This window comes from Chlorocebus sabaeus, chromosome X, assembly GCF_047675955.1.
Source record: "Chlorocebus sabaeus isolate Y175 chromosome X, mChlSab1.0.hap1, whole genome shotgun sequence".
Classification (NCBI taxonomy): domain Eukaryota; kingdom Metazoa; phylum Chordata; class Mammalia; order Primates; family Cercopithecidae; genus Chlorocebus; species Chlorocebus sabaeus.
The window spans coordinates 44596814-44617966 of record NC_132933.1 but is presented as its reverse complement, the minus strand read 5'-3'; the positions used below and the strand labels follow the sequence as shown (position 1 = coordinate 44617966).

The 21153-nt window shown below is 40.9% G+C and overlaps 1 protein-coding gene and 1 long non-coding RNA gene across 4 annotated transcripts; one reads left to right on the top strand and one right to left on the bottom strand.

Moving 5' to 3' along the window:
- Positions 1–595: 595 nt before the first annotated feature.
- IRS4 (insulin receptor substrate 4) lies at positions 596–17089 on the bottom strand. Of its 3 annotated transcripts, XM_037989015.2 has the most exons (3): positions 14542–17089; positions 13252–14325; positions 596–3710 (listed from the first exon to the last, which is right to left on the bottom strand). In XM_037989015.2, the coding sequence occupies exons 1-3, from the start codon at positions 16994–16996 to the stop codon at positions 3679–3681; spliced, it is 3561 nt and encodes a 1186-aa protein (XP_037844943.1). In that variant the 5' UTR covers positions 16997–17089; the 3' UTR covers positions 596–3678. The 3 variants fall into 3 exon arrangements, with proteins under 3 accessions (XP_037844943.1, XP_037844942.1, XP_007990731.2); XM_037989014.2 differs by having other exon boundaries at positions 13252–17089; XM_007992540.3 differs by having other exon boundaries at positions 596–3204; positions 13252–17089.
- A 665-nt stretch (positions 17090–17754) lies between these two features.
- LOC119620929 (uncharacterized) lies at positions 17755–20447 on the top strand. The gene is made up of 2 exons (XR_005237472.2): positions 17755–18573; positions 19171–20447. It is a non-coding gene; the product is annotated as an uncharacterized lncRNA (long non-coding RNA).
- The last annotated feature ends 706 nt before the right edge of the window (positions 20448–21153 follow it).

The following is a 21153-nucleotide window of genomic DNA, read 5'->3' as shown; positions in this document are numbered from 1 at the left end:
GTAGAAAGAATCAGGGGTAGGGGCCAATTATTTTTCTAGAGTTCTTTTAAACTTTTGGTTTCCAATAAGGCAGGCATTATGATTTGCTAATAAATTATAGATATTCAATCCATCTTTTCTTCTATATTCCATCAGTGCAAGCATACTTTCTTGTCTGTGACGAGTTTATTTTCCATGTACTCACAGTTGCCTTCCGAGTGGTTAAAAATAAGAAAATGAAAAGGGAGTCATTTAAAGGGCAAGAGTAAGTGTCAAGGGAAGGAGACAGAAAAAAAAAAACAGTAAATGATCACCTCAACCTCCTTGAGTAGTTGCTTCAATAAAGGATTCACTCATTATCCAAGGTCTGCATGAAAATTTAGGTAAGTCATTTTATAAATTTCTCTACACTAGTATCACCTCCACATTTGAAAAATCAAGAGTTGACTTTACTGACTCTATTGAAAAGCCTCATGTTTCTAGGCAAAGTACCTTTAACCCAAACCCTAAAATACCCCATTTGTTTCATTCTGAAAAATGCAGTCAATCCTACTACAAAGCAGGAAAATATATTTATAATAGAGACAATAGTAATAAAAATGAATCTCCACAGGAATAATTTACATGAACACATTTATTGTGAGTAGCTCTATGGAAAGGCAAGTCAGATATATATAGATATACATATATATATAAACACTATACAGAGTTGCAAAGTCATCTCCCAAAACCGCAAACGAGATGTTTACAAAGAAAAGAAAGTACAAGAGTATTTACAAAGGAAGACAAAGCCAAAGCAACTCAAAACATATCTGTGAAGCAGAAATAGCAGATGTAATTAGCTGGTGGAACTGTAAAGTTTCAGGTTTTAATGACCAAATGACTATGCCTGATACCAAATTAAATGTAGCGGTCACAAAAAAAAAAAAAAAAAAAAGAAAGAAAGAAAAGAAAATTCCATCATCGTTTTTTCTTAACAGCAGCATGAACTGATAACTGGAAGGTAAGTGATATGTTGGTAAACATATTCCTTAAAGATTCTTCCAGCATAATACTGAATAAATTAATTGTCTGTAAACTAATAAATAATGACAAAAAGATTGCATTTGTTATGCAGTACCTGTGACTATGTGTACCTGTTACTATTTGTATAACACATACTACTGTGTATGAGGTTTTTCATTCATTTATTCAGCAACTGTTACATCTGTGCTGTACCCTCTTTACCCTGTCTGCTCGCAGCTTCTGAACCTAATATGCAAATAAAGTGATATAGCATTTTCCCCCAAGTAATCTTTTTTCCCACAATTCTGAACAATTATTACTTAACTTACTTGAAAATAAAATGGTGACAGAAGGCTTGAAAAAAGGCTGCCTAAAGAGCACGTTGTTATCATAATGAACAAAAGCCACACTGCGTTATTTGATTAGGTTGGAAAAAGAGAAGAGTCTGAAGGAACTGAAGAAGTTGATGCCCTAGCAGTGACCAGTAACTGGAACAATGACAGATCTCGTAGTCACATCCTCTCCTCAGCACAATTTACAAGGGGAAAAAAGAGCCCACCATCCCTTTGGTTGGTAGGCAAGGAAAAACAGAAGTCAGCTCTGTTCTTTGGAAAAGTTAGTTTAGCAACATGTACTATATAAGCTTGCTTGAAGATAGAAGTACACATTCAAAGACATCAGAACCAAGTAGTGAAAAACTTTAGATAAATATTACACTACTTCAAAGTTGCACATTAAATGCGAAGCAAATTTCATTTTAACAGTTTACACACAACAGGTACATCTACAATCACATGTACACAGGTACACAAAGGTGTACATACACACGAATACACACACACACTAGTGCTCACACACACACACACTCAAACACTCACACCCATCTGTGATATGATGAGGTTTGCCAATGATGGTACAGCAAGCCAAGATTTGTGTGCCACCACGAAACAAAGCTCTAAGCAAGCTTCAAGACCTTTGTACCTATTCTTGTGGTCACCACCTTGTTAGTGTCATGTTCTCAAAGGTCCAGGTTCCTAAAATCTTAATTCAGTTTACATCAGAGGCAAGCAAAAATAGAACGGGGAGGAGCTTGCTCTGATTTTTTTTTTTAATTTGGTACATCTTATATTGGCTCAATATCCAGAAGGAAACAAGGCCTTATAAGAGGTTCCTTTTGGCTTAAGTTTTCATCAGAATATTGATTGATAAGTAAACACTAATTTCTTGAATATGGGAAACTGATCTCTTTATAGTAGCCATGGGCATAGGAGGGAGAGTGTGCATTAGGGAAAATGGAGAAATAATAAGAAAAAGTAGAATAGAGGTTGAAAGTGGGGAGAGGCCCAGAGAAGTAGGGAGGGGCCTTGGGAAGAGACTTTTGAAGAGCCTTGCTTCTTTTAGGAGGTAAATGTAGGTTTCACAATAAATGAAAAATAGTAGGTTTGGAAATACTCAGTCGATTTTCAGGCAGAATATCATAGTGTTGTATGTGAACAAATAGCTGTTTCTCAGTTCTGCCTTTAAAATGTTGGAAATGCTCAATCAGGATATCAGTTTCACTGATATTTAATATGAGCAGAATATTGCAGTTTTGCTAATGAGCAAAACTTTAAATAATCCGCCCTTTAGTCCTGCCTGTAAAATATTGGTAATGTCTCATCAAGATATCAGTTCAGTTGACATTTAATTCATTGATCAAGAAATGTTTTGTGTGTGTAATACTCGGAAAAAAGATTCCAGATCATACCTACCTTCCCATTATGACAGCTTTTTTTTCTTTATGTGCTGGTTTAAAGGTTTTTCAACTTCAAAATTGAATCTAAATATTTTACATTATTAAAATTAGCATTGACCAAATTTATACATATTCTAAGTAACTTTTTTTAAAGAGGGAAAGAATTATGAGATGCTCACTCATATAGTATCTGTTCCCTTTCAAAGGGACATATTGGGGAGGAATACCAGAAAACAAAAACAAAGCACAATGTAAATATTGTTAATTAGAAATCACTGGATCCATAAGCAGCAGTACGAATGATCTGCATTAATAGGATCATTCAATTGCCAGAGTCCACTTGTAGGCTTGTAGAAATTTGGGTTGCTTTCTACTCAGAAGCCTCTGAGTTTTCTTTCCTTTAGGCAGATCTGGAGTAGATGAAGATAAAATTCCATAAGCATCACTTTTCTTCTAAAATGTGTTTTTGCGGCAATATAATCACTCTAGGAAAAAGATGATAAAACAAAAGTTACTTGCAGAATTAATGTGGAGAGCTGTCACCCCCACCCTGTTTTAAAACAAAACAACACAAAACAAAACAAAATCTAACTAGAAGTTTTTGAGAGATATATAGAGGAGACTGCCTGGGCATGGATATGGTTAATCAACTCTGCTGGCTGCCTGTGAGGAATATCAGCTGGGCAAAGACACAAGGGCAGTTATTCCTCTTGCCCCCAGGCTGCCACTCTGACATTTCTGGTGGACAGCATCTTTGCACGTGCGTGCACTGTTCTACTTTCTTCCAGTGGAGCCCACAAGTGAGCCAGGCATTGTGCAGAGAAACAGATTTTTTTCTTCTTCTTCTACATGTTTGACTATGCCTTCACCAGATTATATGGCACAAGTCATAGGATTTAAGTATAGCCTTGGAGATGGTCTCTAGACTCAATCATTGAATTTCTTCTCATAGAACAAAGTCATATCTGCAAAGGAGACTTGAAATTCCCATCTGTTTAATAAAAGAAAAAAGTTCCAGCATTATTCTCTTGGCTTTCTGCTTTTGAGTGGGTGCATAATGGGGAGTATGGCAGGGGTTGTGGATCAGATACACAGAAGAAGGTGCTGGACCAGGGAAGGGACAGGAATAAATGATCAGCAAATTGATTATAGGATGCCAGTGTTACCTTAAGATCAGGTCCCCACAAAGTACCAAGTATTCTTTTTTATTTGAGACATCCTAAAAGAATCCATGGAAAACATCCTCCAGAGTGGGCTTCAAGTACAAGATTGAGTATTAAACTGGAAATATACATTTTAAGTATTCATTTTCTTATCAAAGGTTTTACAATTTTTTTAAAGAGATGAGGTCTCACTATGGTACCCAGGGTGAAGAGCAGTGGCATGATTATGGCTCACTGCAGCCCCACCCAGACTCCTGGGCTCCAGGATTTTAAAAACGTAACAAAGTTGCAGCTGGATAAAGCACTGAGTGGGAAGAGTACATTTCCCTCTTACTACTTGTGTCTCTTCATTAAGATTCAATGTATAGGTTTGTTCTTGCAGATTAGAAGGTTAAAAAAAATGCCAGCCATGGTGGCTCATGCCTATAATCCCAGCACTTTGGGAGGCCAAGGCAGGTGGATCCCTTGAAGCTAGGAATTCAAGAACAGCCTGGGCAACATGATGAAACCCTGTCACGCCACTGCACTCCAGCCTGGGTGACAGAGTGAGGCCCTGTCTCAAAAAAATGCCATAGATTAGTAAAGATATTAAGTTTTCCTGTCAGCCTTGGGTTTAGGAAATTTTACATTTTATGTATCTAGTTGTACACAGGAAGAAAGGAGTCTGTGATAACCACAGTTAACTGTGAGACTGCATATTAGCAACTGTTATTTGCTGCAAAATTAGGCTAGACCAGTATTACAGAGTGTTATCAGATATTAGCTACATTTTAAAATAGATATTTAAGGTTAGAAAGGTATTTCACCTAGTTTAGTTTACTATTTTGTTTTAGTACCAAAAATATCTTCATGTGTCCATATATAGCACATTGCATGTGCTTTAAAAGGGACTTCTTGCTGTCTTATATGATACACTGGATTTCATATATATTTTTCCAGAAACCTACAAATTAAGCTCCATATAACTACCCTATTGGCATTATACTAAGAGTAGGAACATTTGCTGTTATTGGAGTTGTTTTTCTTTCTTTTTTCCCTTTTTTAAATGACAGAATCTCTGCTAAAATTTGATTCATATTGCCATTGCTTTCCTATAACACCTACACCAGCATTAAGTGAATGCTTGATAACTTAATAAAAAGTGACAAATAATTGTGTAATTTCATGTTTACTTTACAAAATACATTTGTCAATTCTTGATTAACTATGCTAGTAGAAAGGAATAATGCTATCCAAAACAGGATAATCCCAAAATAATTTAACTTGCTTTTGAGATGCATTATGGGAACCTGAGCCACAGATTTGCCTTTATAATCCTATTTTACTTAGGCCAATATTAAAATGAGTTTACATTCCCCGGGCACATTCCAAAGAACAGTGTAAGGAAGCAACTCAGAAGCTTGCTGGGTGGCAAAGGAAAGCAATTCGAGATTAAAACTCGATTGTGAACAGTCTGCAAAATGAATATTAAAGGGCTAACAGTCATACCTTAGATTTGTCTCCCATTCATTTTTATGTGATTTCATCATCAGAAAGGTAAATGGTGATGCTTTTAATAATGTGGTCTGTTTTGGATGTATTATTCCCATTTGATACTGACAGGTTATAAATACTTACCTTATTGTATATTCTTATTTTCCCAATTAATCAAAGGTCTTTTAAACAACAAGTTAATTTCACCCCTTTTAATGGGTGGTATACTCTTCAAGTAATTTTTCTCTATAAGACAGAAAATCTCAGTGGACTCTGATGAGTCAAAATATTTCCCTACTCCTCCTACCAAAATCTGGCAGGGAACATTTTTTTTTTCTCAAAAACACATGAAGTAAACTTTTCTGTTTCAAGTTATATAATGATATAAATCTGAACATTAATCTTTAATATGCTAATAACGCACAGATGACTTCAATATCCCTGGAAATTTGTAGGGCGAGCCAAGAAGGCAGTTCCTCCAGGGTATTTCAGACCTCTTTATATGAATCGTAAATATGCCTCTACTACATTTTGAAGTCCGAAAGAGCAGTATTTCCTCTGCTCAGAGAAAAGTGAATCTATAACAATATATTGTTATTCTCTCATTCTCTTTTCCCCTTTTGCAACCTTATTCTCTTAGTTATCTTTTCAACTCCAATTTTCCTAGAGCTCAAAAATGGTTTTCAAGGGTTTTTGCAAATTTCTCACTCTGTTCATTAGACAACATGCTATCCCTGCATCCCTGCAATCAACTGGAGCTCACATAAGCAGGGGCAAGCAAGTAAAGCACCAAAAAAAAAAAAAAAAAAAAAAAAGATAAATTGAAGCATACATGCCAAAGATGAATGTATAATAATGCAATTATATTACTTAGCTTAGCATTGTCTCTGGAGTATACGTAGGTGTTTGTTTGTTTGTTTGTTTTTCCTCAATAAGAACAGATCATCATACTTTTCTGTGCCCTGTGATTGTAGTGGAGGATGATTCTCTAGGACTTGATAAAATTAAGTGCTATTTATTGCTCAAGGCTAAAAATTACTAATCATCGCAGCTAGTCTTCACAACAACAATTATATCAGACTCCTTCATAGATCAGATGATGAAACACCTTTGTTCCCACAATGGCAATAGTTTTGAGACAGAATGGTCAAAAGAATCTGTAAGGGAAATGTATGACACTTGTAAACCCCTAGCTCCTCAAAGGTCAGCTCACTCGTTTCACATCTGCACCTTGTTAGCAGGCCCTGGGCCACTTATGCATGTGCATATTCCAGTCTTGAGTATCTGGATACAAACTCTATGGAGATCAGCTACAGGATTTTCATGGTAGGTCAGCTTCTCCACTACCTCCCAACACACACATGGGACACTTCACTCTGCTGCCCAGTTACTGCCAACTTAAAGAATGCAAGTTACTAGAATTCTAATATAGGCCATTTCAAATTTACAAAACATATTTCAAGGTCACTGTTTAGTTGAAACTCAGAATAAATTATCTTATAGAAACAATGTCATAAATTAATGGTGGACAGGTTCATAGCTTTGTCTAGATATGCCTATATTTAACCTATGCAGCTCTTGAACTAACAGAGAACTATTTTGACTATACCTAGTCATCATTTCTGAGGGAAGATGTATATGAAGTTTCAGTTTGAGACTCCAGGAATATATGTCTTCCAGCCATGGCAATAGGAATTTTGTCCCCCAAACTCAACCAGCTGGAATAGTCGAAGGCAGGGTGACAGTGGAAGGGAAACTATGGTAAAAGCTGCAGCAACAATAAGGACTTCATCATGGAGGTGAGTGGGGGCACGGGACTTTAAGTGCGAGGACAAGGTTGGTATGCTTTCAAGACTGGGGGCATAACACTTTAAAAAGCAAGAGTGAAAATCACATTTGCTGGTCAGACTTTCAAGGGTCCCATAGGTACACATGTGAGCAATTTTCAAGACTGTGAGATAGAAACTTCACTGATATTCTTTCTAAGTTTCAAGTCTATAAGTAGGAAATTATTAATCATAGAGAGAAAAATTATATAAATTGTCAAAACTAGCTAAAGTGACTACAATTTACAGGGAATTCGATATTTGGTAAATCCAGAAGGTGTGGCTAGCATCAAACATATTGTGATCAATCCAACCATGAAAATAGCTTTAAACATCAGCCCAGCTGCTTCTGTGCCAAGTGACAGTAGGGCAGGCAGCATAGCCTTGGATCTGTGCAACAAGGATCCCCACAAGGAAGGTTGCCTCTGCAAGCTAAGTGCAAGAAGCCTGTGTACTGGGAGTGATCAACATCTGGAGAAGTAAGCCCTCTATGGGCCCTGCAGGACTCCCACAGTGGCCCTCTCCTTTTCAGCCAGCGAAAGAACAGGAAAGGGCATGTTTGCCCGAATTTAAGGGCACAAGTTTGGCAAAGGGCATATGAGGGTAAGACTCACAGAACACAACCAATGTAACCCTAACCAATAAGAAAGAGGTATCAGGAAGCTAAGAGAAAATAGCAGTAACTTTCTCATTCACTTAATAAGTATTTGAGTACATGTTTTCCATTCTAAAAAGAATTAATTATTCAGCCAGAAGTTGAAAGGTACCCTCTAAAAATGCAAATCTAAAATAGTATATAATTTACACTAGAAAAATCTTTAAACATTCCTATTTCTCAAGGGTTGAATCTACTTTTCCAAAATAAGGTGGAAATGTGAGACCTGTAGCTACATTACCAATAATCAATGCAGAATTGCTAGAGAATATATTTTAAGTTCATATGGCAAGCACATTTTTCTTGGCAATTTTATCAATAGCTTTAAAATCAGCAATGTAATGGTTATGGCAAAAACTCAGCGCATTGTGATGTATTTATTTCATTATTATAAAAAGCAGTGTTTTAAATTTCTCATTTCTCATTCAAGACCAAGCAACATTTTCTAGTAAACGATCCTCACTATCTAAGAGTCTGGCAGCACCTCTTAGAGAAAATATACTGAAGGTTTTAATTAAGCATTTTACAAAAGCTATTTTCCAATACTGCCAATAAAACGTCTGGGCTATTTTTACATAATCTTAAAGCCTTAAAAAAGGTGCTAAACCAAAATGAACTTAATTGTAAACAGGGATTTTATGTCCCAAGGAGAGAGTTTGATTTTCAAGGCTTCTAAAATCTACTTGCCTGACTGCCAAAAGCAAGTTTACTTTTTAAACAAATGAAGAACGTCTATTGCTACACTGCTTATTCTTCCACCTATCTTACTTTATCCTGTTTTGCCTACTGTGCTGGTTTAGATTAGAATACCAAACTTTATAATGAAGGAAGAAATTAAATGAAAAGACTTTTTGCTATAACTTCCAAATGTCAGTGAATTATTAGGAAAATCAAAGAAATCTAACTTCTAAAGAAATGACCATTAATGGAAATTTACTGAATGCACTCTCAATTTACTTTCTTTCCTTTCAATGTTTCTGTGGGATCTAAATAGATACACATACTATTTGTGTTTGGGCAGTAAAGATTAACCAACTCCTCCCCAGATCAGATTTAAAACATTCAATTCCAGCACAAGTCAAATTCTTTTATTCTAAAAGCCAGGGCAAACAGTTCAATGTAATAAAATTACCCAAGTCCTGGAAGGTAGTCCACGGTTATAATGCTCTGAATGAATTACTTTCAACAAAATTTGCTACTATCAAGTGAAAGCAAACTTGTAATTTTTTTCCTCACCATTACCCATGTAATAATCTGTCACCAATGGGAAAATAACAGACTACACACCTGATTAAAGGGAAGTGTCATGTGTTGGGTGGAGCACTGGACTTAAAATCAGATGTATGAGTTAGATTTTCAGCTCTGCCACTTACCTTTTTGATCTCAGGAAAATTCTCAATATGGGTTTCATTTCCAGTACTTACCGTCCATCAGTAAAATAATGAATGTGAATGTGCTTTGCAAACTATAAGGCAATCTGCAACTGGAAAGCATTTCCTCAATCAACAATTTGACAATTTAACAATAAACTCTTTTAAATCACATAAACTATCCTTAGTTCTACCTACACTCGTCAGCCACATCTATTCCCACAGAAAAAATTTTTTTTTTGTCACTCTGAGAAGCCTAAGTTTGTTCCCAAAACAGGGGATTAGGGAGAGAAAAAGAAAGTAAGAGATCTTGTTTGAATTTTTATACATGTATGATATTCTGGTGTGCTTAATTAAAGTTCTGGTGCTTGTTTAAAGTAGGTATTTTGCTAGTAGTTGAAATTTTTACCCTGAAAACATCACTCTTAGAATGAATGCAAATGAATAATGATTGTGAACAACTTTAGTTAACTTTAATTAAATGAGGTCCTCTTTAATTGTTACAGGTCAAATACCTCATTAGTCCAAACACTGTCCAATTTTGAGGGGTTGAATATTACCTAAAATAAGTGATCCATCAATGGTAGCCGGGAAATTTCTGCTATATGGAAATTTTATTATAATAAATTATAATTAAGTTCAATGGAATAAAAACAATGTGCTCTTAGTGCCTATAACTGATAGCAACAAGTTTGGCAGTAGTACACTCAAAAAAAGCATAAGATTGCTTCATGGTGATAACAGTGTTTAACACTCAAAAATTAATTAATTACTAAAGTTTTTTTGTTTTTGCTTTTTAATACCAAGTGCCCATCATAACATTACTAACTTGGCTGACCGATCCTCTCACCTCTCCTAGAGCTGCCCTTTTATATCCTCCCAACTCTTGAATAACAAACCGGGAAAATGTTCACCTCAAGTCATTTTGAACTATGAATTCTCTATCAGGTAAGGTAGAAAAAGAAGCAAATAGTCATACATAGGTTAACAGTCAAACTAAACTACATAAGAAACAACATTCTTCTCCTAAATGCTAATGCCTATGACCTATGTGTTTAAAATGTGAAGACTTCATCTTCAATAAATGATTAAAAAGTATTTCATTTATTAATACAGTCATGTCTAAGGTCATACTTCTGGGTGTTTCTTTCTAATCGACTTAAGTAAATTCCCTTAAGGCATTTACTTATATGCAATGTGACTGTAGGTAAATGGAATTAATATACTAAATTTGTGTTACATGAGAACAGCTGTCTCACAGATTTATAATCTCACTTAAATGGTAATCTATAAAGATCCTAACTCTGAACAATAATGTAAAGTATTTTAAATGCAAGTAAAGACTAACTGAAAAGTGAGATTTTCAGATGGAGAATCTTAATTTAGGTTTGTTTTTCTAAACGTAATAATAACAGTAGCAACAATAACAATGGCAATAGCTGTAAAATAATTCATGTATAGTACTTACTGTATGCCAGGCACTATTCTAAGCACTTGCCATCAATTAAAATGACCTTTTGAAATACATAACTTCTAACAAAGACGGTATTTGTTCCTCTGTCAAAGCGTTATGTTTTTGTTTCCTAACACGATTGTTTTTGTTTTAATGTTAGATAGGAAAATAGAGATCAGAAATGAGTGAAAATTATTCTACAGCTTTATGATTTAAAAAAAGGATCAGAATCATTCAGCTTGTTCTTAACACTTCACAGACAACATTCTACCATACAATTTACATTAAAATGGTAACCAAAGTCATTTCCTACAATGGTTTGTTTCACCACCATCAACACCACTACCACCACCACCACCACCACCCCCCAACCCCCACCATTCCTTTCATGTATTTCAGCAAATTATGTGCAGGAATCACTCTCAAGACTAATTATTTTGCAAGAAACTAAATCAGTTTAAACTGCCGAAATTTCACTTCAGTATTAACCCAATGACACTAAAAATATCTTACATTTGTAAAGTGCTTTAACATTCCAAAGTGCTTCCATGTTGATTCTCTTATTTCAACCTAAGTACCTGCCTCCCTGTGAGATAGAACTTCCTTGCTGTAGTCACTCAATAAAGCTAGGAATTTCCTCAATAAACAATGCATTTACAGAACGTTAAATCCCCAAAATAGCTACAAAGTCATAAATCAGTAATTTATGCTAAAATAATGATCATTGTGTCTAGGTATTCCTTGGAAGTCAGAATTTATTTGAGGAACAGTAAGATTTCACTATTTTAAATCCTAAACTTCTTAGACCTCTATGAAAACTGGTCCTTTTGAAAGTACTACAGGGACACAGGCAACTATGTATCATCTACATCAAAATTATAAATGGTGTCTTCAATAGTTAGACTCGAACAATAGCTTGAGATCAATTTTCAGGTATATTCTGCAGAATAAAGTAGATCTATTCTTGAAAATCTTATTATGGATTAAAGTCTTGGAAACGAAATTATATATTTTAAATGTACAATTATGGTAGCAGTGGTGATCATGTGTGTTTGTGTGTGTGTGTATGTGTGTGTGTTGGGGAGGGAACTCACAGTTTAAAAGAGGTCTGAATTGAATCTTTTGGCAAGCCAAAGCATCCTTTTGTTGTTTTAATGATCACTCTTTAATGTGTCCCTGCTGCAAATGTGAGTTTTTGTATGGCAAGTTTTCTATAGCAAGGAGAGAAAGGGGATGTGGGGGGGCTACACCTGCATTAAATAGGGAGCTTGTTAGGTGACTGTTGTGATCAGTCCCCGACTTGTTCTGCCTGATCAAGCACAGTGGGCAGAGATCCAATCACAAAAGCATTCCACAAAGCAAGCAAAGCAAAAATCTTCACTAAACTGACTACTGGAATGAAAACTGCCGGGGTCCATCCCTTCCCTTCACTGGGAAAGAAGCATATTCTACTAAAGAGGGAAGGCAATTGAGACTATGGAGACATCATCTTCTGTAATCATCTCTTGAAAATGTTTCAAGACACACTGATGACAACACTGCACAATATTGTACACAGTAAAATTACTCTAAGTCTTGTTTCCAAGTCTGACAGCTCCTACTCTTTCTTACTTCTTACTTTGGAAAAGTAGCCCTTTAAAAACTTCCACCATTCCAGAGTAAGCTGCCCCTGGAGTCAGGTCTTCCTCCAGCCTTATCTTGCTTTCCTTGATTTCCCATAAGATATATGAATTAAAAGTTTTAACTGCTTTTTAAGCCTTTGAAATAATATTCATATCCTTTATCAAGTTGTCACCACATCCTCTTTTGGAAGGGTGGGGGGTTAAAAGAAGAAAATGAGGCACAGCAAATGTGACTTGCCTGTCATTACTAGTGACAGAGAAAAGGAACACTCAAGGTTTCTGGAATTTATCCTGTGTAAAAACAAAAAGAAAATCAACACACAAACATATTCCAGAGCCAAATACTGTCTTCTTTTAATCACCTCTTGGTGTGGATTGTTTATGTTTTGTTCTCCCCAGACATTCACGTTAACAATTGAGATTTAACTTTCTTGGTAAATCACAACAAACTAGCATAACAATGACTGCTCTTTAAAAAGTAACTTTCGGAGGAGAAAAATATCCTCCCCAAACACAAATAGTTGATTGTTACTGCTTAATAGTCTGTGCTCTTATTAAATTCCCACACTTAAATATGGGCATTTGCAGAAGAGCAACTTTTAATTGTTGATTTGAAAATTAGTTGGTGGAACCCAATTTAGGACACCTGCTTTACATTATCATTAAATGATGAGGAAGGATGTTTCAAAGTATCCTTATGTTATATGTCTGCGTTTTAACTACTCCTAAAAAAGTAGAACCAATGTTTAAATGATAATCAGTTCTGTCCAGATAAAGAAATTGATTAGATAAAAACAAATTTTTGCAAAGATCAAAAAGGCATTGCGTGAATAATTAAAACTGAATTCTATCCTCCATGTCGAATAGCACCAGTTAATGAAATATTATCCCTAACACTGTAGACTGTAGCACATCGAATCATTAGACAATGACCATTCTCTTTAGGGAAATTAATTCTAAAATTACCGACCTCTTTTGGGAGAGTCGAACTGGTTATCAGGTCTGGTAAAATCCATTCTCACGTAAGTGTCGTCGTCGTCGTCAGAATCTTCTCTCTCCGGGGGTCTTGGCACCCGGCGACTGCGAGGTGGTGGTTCGGGAGCGGCAGCTGCAGCGGCAGCCCCGCCAGCCTGGTTCTCACCTCTGGCAAGGTTTGAAGATGGGTCGTGGGCTCCGGGGTTCGAGCCACCGGCAACGTCTTGGGCTCCCCTTACTGCTTCGCTATCAGCAGCATTAGCAACAGGTTGAAACCAGCGGGCAGAGGCGGAGTCAAATCCAGCAGCGGCGGCTGCTGCGCCAATGCCCGGGGCTGCGGCGAGCGCGGAGGCCGCAGCTACAACTTGGCTGACCGCTAAAGTCGGCTCTGCAGCCGAAGTAACAGCCGGGGCTGAGGATGGGGAAAGGTCTCTCTCGAGGCTGTCTGTTGGAAAAGCAGAGACAGCGGCTCTGGCTGCTGCAAAGAAACTTTGAGAACGACTTTGTGGGCGTCTTCTCTCCTGCTCTTCCTCCTGCAGCAGCCTAGCTACAGGTGGTGGTTCAGAACATCGGCTGGGGGAGAGAGAAATATCCATACAGCACTCAGAAAATGGGTCGACCACATAGATTCGACCTGTTTCAGCATCGTAGCGAATGGCACTGTCAGCAAGAGGCATGACTGGTGTCATTGCTGAGTTGAAAATTACTTCAATGTAGTCACCCTCTTCCTCATTAGCATTGCTACCTGTAGCACTCAGGGGAAGGGGAGGAAGTGGCCACCTAGCACTGTCCAGAGATAAGGGGTTGGCACGTGGTATAGCTCTGAAAAGATCGGAGAAGTCGTTTGCTGGATTTGGAAATAGTACTCCAAACTCAACATTCACATAATTAGAAAAGGCTGACTGTCTGGGGTCAGCAATTATGCCCCACGAACCTGGTAGTCCTTGAGTAGAGGGAGCTGGTGTATTGCTCTCTCTTTTAGCGAAGTCGATGTTGACGTAGTTACGAGAGCTGTCAGCTTCTCTCTGTTCACGTGTGGGCTTTTGTGGTTTTGGCTTGATTTTATATCCTTTTGTAATAAAAGAAAGTCGGTTAGGTCTCTTAGCCTTATTCTTTAGGGACCCACCATCCCAAGGCTTTGAAGGTGATCCCCCATCTCCAGGCTTTGAGAATGATCCCTCACCTGAAGGCTTTGAAGCTGCATCTTTGGGACCCCAGTTATAGGAGACTTCTTTGTCTAGGCCCCTCCCCAGGAACTTTCCAGGTAACATTGGCACATACTCACTGTTGTCACTCTGTCCCAAAGGTGAGCTCTGAAAAGGGTTTGGTAGAGAGAAGTAGGAGCTCCAACTTTTGGAGGAAGAGCCACCCTGAGGATTTCTGGGGTTTTTTGGAATTGCACCGGCTCCAGGAGCCATAAACATGTAGTCACTCTCACTGTCATTGTCCTTTGAGTCATCCTCTTTATTAGTATCAGGTGCTTTTGGAGGACTGGGAGCAGGCGGTGGGCTCACTCTGGGAAACATCATCATGTACCCTCTTGAATCTTCAAAAGGGGATCCAGAGTGGCGCTTTTTTGAAGCAGAGACATTTTGAGGAGCCATTGGCATATAATCACTGGAGCTTACAAGAGGGGCAGCCACCCCTGGCCTCATTGGCACGTATGGGTCATCCTCATCTTCATCAAAAGCTCTGGCTCTGTGGGGACCTCGAGCTGCACCTTCTGGGATCTCTGCATCTTTCACTTCTTTGGCTTCTTTGCGCTCTTTTGTGGCTCCTCTGTCAGCACAAAAATAAAGTCGGAATCTTCCCCCAGACTTCCCTTTTCCACCAGTTGCTCCAGCTGGTGGGGGCGGAGGAGGTGGTGGAGGTGGTGGCATTTGCTGTTGCTTGCTTTGAGTTAATTTGCCAAAATAGGATCTTTTCTTCAGAGATTTTCCACGTTCACCATCAGCATCGGATCCTTTCCCACTTCCTGAGCCTTTGCCCCCTCCAGAGTTCTTGCCACCACCTGAGCCATGCCCACCTCCAGGTCTCTGGCCACCACCTGAACCTTGCCCACCTGCGGTCCCGTGGCCATCTCCAGAGCACTGGTTTCCTCCTGAGCCCTGGCCATTTGAGCCCTGGCCACCACTTGAGCCCTGACCACCTCGGGATCCCTGTCCCTCGCCTGAGCACTGGTTTCCTCCCGAGCTATGGCTACTGGAGCCTTGACCACTTGAGCCCTGGCCACCTCCTGAGCCCCGGCCATTTCCTGAGCCCCAATTGTTCATGGGCATGTAGTCGCCTCCGCTTCCTTCCTGATCTTCTTTGCCCTGGGGATTGCCTTCCTCCCCAGAGTTGCCAGAGCCAGAGCCAGACACTTCAGAAGACAGGCAAGCTCCATTGTTCGGGGCTTCTGCAGGGTGCGGGGGACGTGCTGGGCTGGGTGCTAAGCGGTGAAAAAAGCTGGCCGGCACTGAACTCGCTCTCCTTGACCTGCGCCCTCTGGGCAGGTGCAGTCTTCCTCGCCTGGAGTGGGGCACAGGCTCGCTGGGTGTTATGAAACGCCTGGTGAAAAGCATCTCGTCTTCCCCGTCGCCGATGGCCCTGAGGTGGCAAAACTGCTCAAAGCGGGACCTTCTGAGCCAGCCTCCCGGCTCGAGCGGCAGCAAGCCCAGGTGCCTCCTAGCGGACAGCAGGGTTAACAGGTGGGCGCCGATGCTGATGCTGTAGCTGCGGCAGCGGGCTCTGTATTCGTCTGCACACAAGGCTCTCATCTTCTCCAAAAACAGCTCATGCATGTTTTGGGCAACCACACAGTCATCGACCTGCATCCAGAGCTCTCCCGGACCGATGACGGTGGACCTGCCTACTTCCAAGAAGAAATACTGCTCCGAGTGTCCACAGCGACGGATGCTCAGGAGCTGGACGACCACGCTGGCCACTTCGGTGTTCAGCCTCACAAACACAACCTCCTCGTCGGTTAGACACAGCCGGAACACGCCGCTCAGCTCTTTTCTGTGCCCCAGCCCCCTGGGTTTGACTATTACCTGCCACACATCTTTATAGAAGGGTGGCTCCGCCGCCGCTGCCGCCGCCAGCGCGGCCGGCTCTCCGTCCGGCTGCGCGCCGAGCGTGCCGCAGCGGCGGCGCTTGCTCTCGAGGATGAGGCGGCTGAGTAGCAAGTACCAGCTTTCCTGCTCCGACTCGTTCTCGGCCACCATCGCGAAGTACTCGTCCTGGGTGAAAAGGGCAATGAGGTGTCGGTACCTTGCATCTGCTCGCTGGCTCACGGAAAAGCACTGGTATAGGGTGATCACGCGCCGCGGTGGAATGAGCCGGGGGATCGCGGCGCCAGAGGCGGCCGCCGCTGCTGCAGCCGCCGCGGCGCGGACACTGTGCCGGAACTTCCTGGCATTTTCGTAGTATTCCAGGCGAGCTGGGGCGTCAGCAGTCTCGAGTTTGAGCACGAAGTAGCGCCTGTGCCCATGCTTCTGTTTCCGCAGGTAGCCGCGTTTGCAGACTTCCTCCCCGACGGGGAGGTCCTCCTCCTCGGACTCGGAGTCTGACCGGGAGCCAGTGGCCGTGGAGAGCCACATGGCTCCCGGACAAGACGACCCGGTCCCAATGAGTGCGGTCGGAGTTCCCGAGGAAAGAAGCGGGGTGGTCACCACTGCTCTTAGAGCTGCCGCTGCTGCCGCTGCTGCACCTCTTAGTCTTCTTGTCGCTTGGTCGCGAGTGAAGGAGCAACTCGCCATGGTGATGCACGATGGTTTTAAGGTGAGCGAGGAGGAGGGGGAATTCAGGAAAGGGAGGGTTGGGGGAAGAGGCTGTCTACCCCCGTCTGCCCGCCCCAGCCCCCTCCTGCCTTGGCCCGCGCCCCCGCCCACTCCACTCTAAGCGCACGACAGCGGGCAAAACAACACGTGACCGAAGCCTCACGCGGCGGCCGCTGCGGATCCTGCTACCGGCGCAATGGAGGGGCGCGAGCGGCCACCAGTAGAGGTGTGCAAGGGAGGAGGCGGCGGGCTTGGGAGGCGGAGCCACCTCCAGCTGTGCCAACACCCTCCCGGTGAATCTCCAGGCCTGTGGGCCAAGGGAGGACTAAGAGGAGGAGGCGGGGCTCTCTGGCCAAGCAGATTCTAACCGGGAGTCCAGGAAGGCATGAGGGGGCGGGAGAAGGCCTGGAGGGGCAGAGGAGAAAGCGGCCGGCTATCAGGGCTGGGAGAGGGCGCCACAGTCGGGGCCCCATTGGTGGGAGGTGGTGGTGGTGGCGGGGGGGCGCGGAGCGCAAGCAGTGCCGGCGGCGCCGGGGTGCAGAGCCCGCACAGTCGCCGGACGGTTTGTTTGTTTATTTGGGAAGCGGGAGCCAGGTGAAACTGTTGCAAGGCTCTGATTGGCTGGAATAGGAGCCAATGGGAGGGTCCGGCAAGAAGGCAGTCCCGAATTCATTAGTTTGGCGGGAGGGAGGGGTGAGAGGGGAGAGGGGGCGTGGCTGGGGTCCCAAAGTGGCTTCGCTGTCGGCTTGTGGCGCTCTCAGGCGGTAAACAATCTTACGCAAATAGCTGTTAATGGTGGTGGTAAACTCGTGCAAATCCCAGAGCCGTGGTGACCCGGGACGGAGTCGGGTGCCCTGGTATTCCCTGTCAATCACATAAATTCTCTGTTCCTGTCACAGTCTGGTTTATTCTTTCCAGTCGCTCACGGCGGCTGGTCGAGCTTCTTGGGAAAAAGTGTCGGCACCCCTTGAAAGCGGGTTGATGACCGGGGCGCTCGGACCCGCTTCCTACCGCGCTGCAGGCACTCCCGAGCCCGCTCCACCCCTGACGAAGCCCGCGACTCTAAGGCACACGAATAACCACGATGAATTCAAAATGAACATGATCTTTATTAATCAGAATGCACTTCTAGCCCACGAAACACAGGTTCCCTAAATACAGTGTTTCTGCCTATTTGATTAACGATGACTACGAAAGCACAAATTTGGGGGCCTGCAATGTATACAGCCATATTGGAAAAGATGGGACTCGATTCTTACTGAAATAACCAGTGTTGGGCTGTGAGGTATTTTTCTGTGGGAAATGCTTTGGAAGGTGCCTTTAAAAGAATCTCAAAATATTGCTTTCCTTTCCTTGAGCGAGACCGAAAAACTTTAGAAAAAGAAAAGCTCATACCTAGAACAAAGGACCACGCTGAATGCATATTCTAGAGCGCATTTCACATCCCTCGCGTCAACAAGAAGAAGGTGAGGAGCTTTGATGCATTTCAGTCTACAAGTTGACATCACAAAAGTAAGAACTGCTGCCTCCCTAATTTCTGGAAAAACTGCCAGAGTGTAAGTGCAACCTCCTGAAGTCTCTCTCTCTCTCTGGCTCGCTCTCTCTGTCTCTCTCTCTCTCTGTCTGTCTGTCTCTCTCTCTCTCTCTCCCCCCTCCCTCTCCCTCTCTCCCTCACCACCCCAGTTATTTCTTGACTAGGATTTTAGACTCCTCTCCCTCTCTCCCCCACCACCCCAGTTATTCCTTGACTAGGATTTCAGACTCTTAATGGTGGAGATGGGTCGTGAATTATCAAAGGAGTGACCACGTTTGCAAAGAGGAATGGAGGGACAGGAGGAAATAACAGCATTTCTCTCTGAAAGAATGGAATGACAGTTCACCCTTGCTCTAGGGTTGATACGGCAAAGGGTACTATTTATAAAATCCCACAGTAAACTAGGCAATGCGTATATCATAAAAATAAACCGTATCTCTGCCCTCTTAAGAATTTGCTCTCTGTTAGAAACAGAACACACGTATTTGAATAAATGGCTCCTTTTTGATGCTATAATTTAAGAGAAAGAAAAATTGGTTTTGGTTGTCCCCCAGATATCACAAACATTCAATAACATTCCCTCTGCTGCGAATGGTTTATAAGTGCAATATATTCACAGGTGCCGGAAGCAGCCGTGGTTTCGGAAGGGAGCTAGAGGCAGAACCAGAGTGGATGCTGAGAGCCCTGTCTGTGACTGTTACATATTTCAGCTGCGTAGTCACATACATACAAGATTCCCTGCACTTATAACCAAAATGATAACAAATGCTCTCATTTGGGATTTTGTTTGATAGTCATTAGGATATTTTATAAGTCTTTCCAAGCACAAGGTTCTTCTCTTTTTTTTTAAAGAGAAATGTGACAAATAAGGCAACACATTTGAAAGTGCTTTGAGTAATAACATGACATTGAAAATATCAAAATGAATATCAAAACAAATGGGAAAATACTGGAGATTTTTTAATCCTCGTGTCCTTTTTCCTGTACATATAGAGTTTTTACAAAGAGCAGTAGGCTTACAATTCATATAATTTTGCATCCTGTTCTTTTCACTTAACATTATACAATATTTTCCCATATTATTATGCATCAGCCTAAATATCATTTAAAAGCAACATATTATCCAACACAATTAATGTATATTAATGTAATTAATCATCTACTTTGGGGCATTTGTTTTCATTTATTTCAGTATTATAAATAACGTGTCAATGAATATCTTGTATCTACAGCCTTTTAAAATTCCCATTGGGTAAAAACCGAGCACTGGAATTAGTAGGCTAAAAGATATGAATATTTAATACATTATTTTTCAAAAATATTATATTAGTTTACACTGTCACCAGACTGATTGTCACTTTGGACATTCTTATTTTTAAAAAATCAGAGATAAGCTGGGTGAAATGGTATTCCACTATTCTTTTTTTTTTTTTTTTTTTTGAGATGGAGTCTTATCCTATCACCCAGGCTGAAGTGCAATGGCGTGATCTCAGCTCACTGCAACTTCGGCCTCCTGGGTTCAAGCAATTCTCCTGCCTCAGCCTCCCAAGTAGCTGGGATTACAGGTGCCCGCCACTATGCTCAGCTACTTTTTGTATTTTTAGTAGTGAAGGGTTTTCACCATGTTGGCCAGACTGGTCTCGAACTCCTGACCTCGTGATCCACCTGCCTCAGCCTCCCAAAGTGCTGGGATTACAGGCCTGAGCCACCACGCCCGGCCTGCGCTATTCTTTCAATGTGCATTTTTTTTTTTTTTTTTTACTAGTGAGATGAAACATTTATATATATTTACTGACATTGTATTATTTCCTATAATGTGTCCTTTGTGTTGTCTATTGTATTCTTAGTATTTTCTTCTTATGTTTAACTTGTTTACATAATAAATACATTAAAACTCTGTGGTATTTGTTGCAAGTTTTTTTTTTCCTACTCTGTTGACTTTAAAAATCACATTTAACCTGATTCTCTTCTGTTTTGAAAGATATGTAAATTTGGCACAATGTGGTTTGTAGCACAGTTTGAAAGGGAGCTGTTGATACAAATGTCACCATGGTCACTTTTAAACTTCTTTTAAAAGATCTCATATATTTCAGCTTATATGCTCTTTTAAAAGGAGAAATGTTTCTTCTGGTCAACAAATTATAAGAGAGCATCTAAACTAGTTAAATTTTATTTATCACTCTGAAATAATACTTTATGAGACATTTTCTATTTTAAGGGGAAATATCTAGCATTAATCAATGTGTTAAAAAAAAAGAAGTGTGAAAATAATTTCTAAACTATTACAGTGAAAGATGAACAGTGCTGATCATTTTGTACCAAGGGTATATTATTTGGCTGCAGCAAAGTGGAATTAGAGCTATAGTGAGATGCTTCACAGAGGAATTTTACTTGTATATTTCCTACAGTGGAAGATAATCTGGCAAGCATGAGTACTTGTAAACAGGGAGAATGTCTGACTAGAACATTATTTTCTTCCTATAGGTCAACCAAGCCTTCTCAGTCCTAATGTTATCTCAACACTGAAGCTCTGTAGAGCAGACCAGCATTACTGAATTGTACCAGATGCTAGAGCTTGTCGGACATATATTTAAATTTTCAT